Source organism: Chaetura pelagica, unplaced genomic scaffold (assembly GCF_000747805.2).
Source record: "Chaetura pelagica isolate M959 unplaced genomic scaffold, ChaPel_1.0 scaffold1722, whole genome shotgun sequence".
NCBI lineage: Eukaryota > Metazoa > Chordata > Aves > Apodiformes > Apodidae > Chaetura > Chaetura pelagica.
Window position 1 is genome coordinate 8,821 of NW_009952503.1, and position 4,641 is coordinate 13,461.

At 60.1% G+C, this 4,641-nt stretch overlaps 2 protein-coding genes across 2 annotated transcripts in view; one reads left to right on the plus strand and one right to left on the minus strand.

The window, feature by feature from the left end:
- Positions 1–186: 186 nt before the first annotated feature.
- RFC5 (replication factor C (activator 1) 5, 36.5kDa) lies at positions 187–2,214 on the plus strand. Its single transcript, XM_010008903.1, has 9 exons — positions 187–326; positions 404–483; positions 776–849; positions 947–1,106; positions 1,257–1,338; positions 1,442–1,571; positions 1,780–1,857; positions 1,952–2,006; positions 2,109–2,214. Exons 1-9 carry the CDS (start codon positions 315–317, stop codon positions 2,203–2,205), a joined length of 768 nt encoding a protein of 255 aa, XP_010007205.1. The 5' UTR covers positions 187–314; the 3' UTR covers positions 2,206–2,214.
- A 1,204-nt stretch (positions 2,215–3,418) lies between these two features.
- Positions 3,419–4,641, minus strand: part of WSB2 (WD repeat and SOCS box containing 2) — a gene marked incomplete at its 5' end in the record, with an annotated part of 2,775 nt that continues 1,552 nt past the window's right edge. The window contains 3 exons of the mRNA XM_010008904.1: positions 3,419–3,618; positions 3,812–3,919; positions 4,053–4,166. Coding sequence (XP_010007206.1) covers positions 3,456–3,618; positions 3,812–3,919; positions 4,053–4,166 — 385 coding nt within the window. The remainder of the gene's footprint in view (positions 3,619–3,811; positions 3,920–4,052; positions 4,167–4,641) is intronic.

The window sequence follows — 4,641 nt, forward strand, 5'->3', positions numbered from 1 at the left end:
ATCCCACAATCCTGTGATCCCACGATCCCGTGATCCCACGATCCTGTGATCCCATGGTCCCGTGATCCCACGATCCTGTGATCCCGTAATCCCACTATCCTGTGATCCCATGATCCTGTGATCCCATGATCCCAGAATCCCGTGATCCCACGATCCTGTGATCCCGGGATCCTGTGATCCCACCCGCAGTGCAGAGGTTCATCAGTGAGGACCGACTCCCTCACCTCCTCCTCTATGGCCCCCCTGGCACTGGGAAAACCTCCACCATCCTGGCCTGTGCCCGGCAGCTCTACCGGGAGCGGGAGTTCGGCTCCATGGTGCTGGAGGTGAGTGGGGTTTGGGGGGAGGGGGATGATTTGGGGTCCCACCCCCTGGGCTGTGGACCCACCACCCCTCCCTGCAGCTCAACGCTTCCGACGACCGGGGAATCGACATCGTCCGGGGGCCCATCCTGAGCTTTGCCAGCACCAGGACCATCTTCAAGTAAGGGGTGGGTTGGAGCTTCCCAAAGCTCCCTGTGGCCCCTTCCTCACCTCCCTGACCAACCCAACCTGCTCTGGGGGGGCTCCCAGAGAGGGGGGGGGGGGGGAAGGAGCCAGGGGTGTCCAGCCAGCAGGTGGTGATGAGGATGATGAAGATGCTGGAGGGAAAGGAGGGATCCCTGGGCCCGTCCTGGGGCTCAAGCTGGGGAGAGGTGTCCCTCCTCCAGCACCAACAGCCTGGATCGAAGTGTGTGTGTCCCCCTCCCACCCCCATTTCTTCCTCCCTTTTGAAGGAAAGGCTTCAAGCTGGTCATCCTGGATGAAGCTGATGCCATGACCCAGGACGCTCAGAACGCCCTGAGGCGAGGTGAGGGGCACTGGGGGGACCAGCCTGGGCTGCCAGCCCAAGCCCAGGCAACGACCCCAAGGCCCAAACCTCTCCCCAACTCCCTCCCTCCGGGCAGTGATCGAGAAGTTCACCGAAAACACCCGTTTCTGCCTCATCTGCAACTACCTCTCCAAGATCATCCCGGCGCTGCAGTCCCGCTGCACCCGCTTCCGCTTCGGGCCCCTCACCCCGGAGCTGATGGTGCCCAGGCTGCAGCACGTCATCCAGGAGGAGGGGTGAGCACGGGGGGGGGCTCCATGCTCTCCTCCCTACCCCTTTCTTCCCCTTAATCCAAGGAGGAGGAGCAGCAGGCTTGGTTTTTTCCATGGTTCTCTCTCCCTGGGCCAGCGCCGGCTCCTCCTGCAGCTCCGGGCCTTGTTTTCCAGGGTGGATGTGAGTGAGGATGGGATGAAGGCCCTGGTGACCCTCTCCAGCGGGGACATGCGCCGGGCCCTCAACATCCTGCAGGTGTGCACTGTGGTCTCCTCCTGCTGGAAGCCAGAAGCTGCCCTGGAGGGAGGGGTGGGTGGAGGGAAAGGCTCGAGCTCTTCATATCCCTCCTCTTCCTCAGAGCACCACCATGGCCTTTGGGAAGGTGACAGAGGAGAACGTCTACACCTGCACGGGGCACCCCCTCAAGTCTGACATTGCCAACATCCTGGACTGGATGCTCAACCAGGACTTCTCCGCTGCCTATCGCAGTATCCTCTTCCCTCTGCTGCTCCAGGGCTTTCATTCCCGCTGCTGCCGAGCCCGTTGCCCGGGCTTCCCATCCCATCCCCTCCTGCTCCGGCTGGGCTGGGGGCTGCTCAGGGCTGGTGGGGGTCCTCAGGGGTGGTGGTGGGGATGAGGAACAGGATCTGGGAGGGAAAAGCCTGGGAGAAAGCCCTTCACTCGCTCTCATCTCAGAAATCATGGAGCTGAAGACGCTGAAGGGCTTGGCCCTGCAGGACATCCTCACTGAGATCCACCTCTTCGTGCACAGAGGTGGGGGCTTGAGGGGCTGTCCCCAGGGCAGGGGGAGGGGACACACCGTGTCCCCCAGCCCACAGTGCCACGTGCCATCTCCTTCTCTCCACAGTCGATTTCCCACCCTCCATCCGCATCCAGCTGCTGATCAAAATGGCAGATATCGAGTGAGTGGAGGACACCAGCAGGTGCCCCCAGCCATCCCACCCGCTTGGTGGGGACACAGAGCTTGGTGGAAGGGCCCCAACTTCTCCTTTTCCCTGCTCCAGGTACCGACTGGCTGCTGGGACCAGTGAGAAGATTCAGCTGAGCTCCCTCATCGCTGCGTTCCAAGTCACCAGGGACCTGATTGTGGCCGAAGCCTGAGTCCTGCTGGTTGGATCCTTCCTGTCCAGGTTCTCCATGATCCAGCCTGGCAAGGATCTTCAGCCTGGTGCTCCCTGCCCTTCTGGCAAGCCTTGAGCCAGGGCCTGAGAGTTGTTCCTCATCAGGAAATACAGATGCCTCCAAAGCCCAGCAGGTTGCACTTGTCTTTTTCCTCCTGTGCAGCAAAGACCAACAGGGGGTGGTTAAGATGTCCCAAAGGTGTCACAGCCACCCAGGCTGAAGTCCAGCTGCTGTCACCTGCCTGCAGAACCTCCCTTGCTTGCCAGGCAGAGCTCCCCAGGTGCTGACACCAGGACAGGCCCACCCAGCAACCTGCTCCTGAGGGAGAACACCCTGAGGAGTTTAGAGGAGACATTCTCTGTCCTCTCCATCCACCTGGGGGATGGAGACTGAGCCCTCCAGTGTGCAGGGGACCCAAAGCACCTGATGTCACTCCAGACACCTGGAGAGACAAGCAGAGGGTCTGGAAATGGGGCTGCCAGGGGGCTGAGCTCCAGCAGGGGATGAAAAGCAAGAGGAATGGGAGCTGGGGGCTGTGGGAAACCTCATGTCATGGGGGGGGGGCTGATCCCCCCACCCAGCACCCACTGGTGGACACTGGTCTGCTGTAGCTCCAAGATGAGGAACTTGCTGCCACCTCAACATCCAGGGCAGGAGCCTGCCCTGCCAATTATTCCCAGGTCACCTCTAGGAGCCAAGAGCAAAAAAAAACCAACCTGTGAGGAATCAGCTTTTATTCTGTCATCTCTTGTCATCTACTCTGCAGAGACCTGCTCGGGTTTGTCCCACCAGGTGAGTGGCAAGAGCCCACAGTCCTCCAGGAGTGAAGCTTCAGCATGAGGTGGCCCTGCTGAGGGTCAGTTGTGGGGTGGGGGGGACACTTGCAGCCCCATCTTGGTAGGAAGGACCAAAGCCTCACTCAGAGCTGCCAACCTTCACCCAGGACATTGCACTTGGAAGCAAAAGCCCCTGACCCAAAACGTGCAGACAGCAGGGGGACCCACGTCCCCTTTGGGGCCACCACAGCCCTGCCCCTCACCCTCTGCATGTATTTTTGCTGGGTTCTAGTTATTATTACACCCTAAAAAAATACCCCTCCACACTCACGGACGCAGCCCCAAGCCCAGGAGAGCAACAAGTCCTTGCTCCTGTGCCTCCTGCTCCAGGAGGAGCCCCCCCAAGGCTGGGCAGAGGGTTCTCCCCTCCTGCCTCCACTTGTCCCTGTGGCCTTAAAAGGTCCGGTAGGTGAGGAATTCCTTCAGCTTCCTGGGAATGGGGAGTGCCAGGACCTGGTAGGTGGTCAGGAAGGTGCGCAGAGCTTTGCGGCACAAGTGCTTGAGCGAGGAGAGGACCCTTGGGGCACTCCAGAACTGGACGTGGCCATCTCTGGTCCTGCAAAGGGGATCCAAAAAAAGAAAAAAAGCCTTGAGCACAGGGTAGAAACTCCCCAAATATATCCCCAACCACGTTTTTCCCAGCCCTGGAAACCAGCCTGTACCCTTCAGGGAAGCCCTGAGCAGACCCAAAGCTGCAAGACGGAGGGATCAGCCTGTTGTTCCTCAGCTCTCCTCCCTGGAATACACACCCTGTGGCAATGAAACCTCCGTGTGGGAAGTAGATGCAGCACAACCCGTTGGTCATGGGTGCAAAGGCCACCGGAGAGCGAAGCTCCAACGCCCAGATCCTCAGGAGCCTGAGGAGAAAGGGAGGGGAACGTGTTGCCAACGTCCACGCAGCACCTGGGCTGGGGAGCTGAGCTCTGCTGGTCTGCTTTGGTGGTGTCCTCCTCTTCCCACTGGAGGTCCCCAAAAGGAGGGTTCACTCACCTGTCATCTGCCACCGTGGCCAGGTAGAGCCCCTCAGGGGAGAAGCAGACGGAGCGCAGGGAGCTGGTGTGGATCTCACTGCTGTGGTCCAGGGCTGAGTGCAGGGGGACGTGGCTGGTGGGGTGGAGAACAAGCCCCGTGTCACCTCCAGGCTGCCATGTCCCCAGTGTCACCTCCTGGCTGCCATGTCCCCAGTGCTCCAGGGCTGGCAGAGGAGCCAAACCCACGGAAAAGACCTCTTAAGATCACCGTGTCCAACCATAGAATCCTAGGGGTTGGAAGGGACCTCTGAAAGATCATCTAGCCCATCAACCTCCGTGTGTCCAACTCCCCAGACAAAACCCACCACCACACCACAGAAAGCACAACCCACCACCCTCTGGAGCGTGTCCTGAAGTGCCTCACCCACAGAGTTTTGTCATCCCTCCAGGGATGGTGACTCCACCACCTCCCTGGGCAGCCTGTGCCAGTGCCTGACCACCCTTTGGGTGAAGAAACTCTTCCCAACACCCAGCCAAGCCCTCCCTTGGTGCAACCTCAGGCCATTCCCTCTGGTCTTAAGAGTGAAGAGGCCAACACCCACCACCCT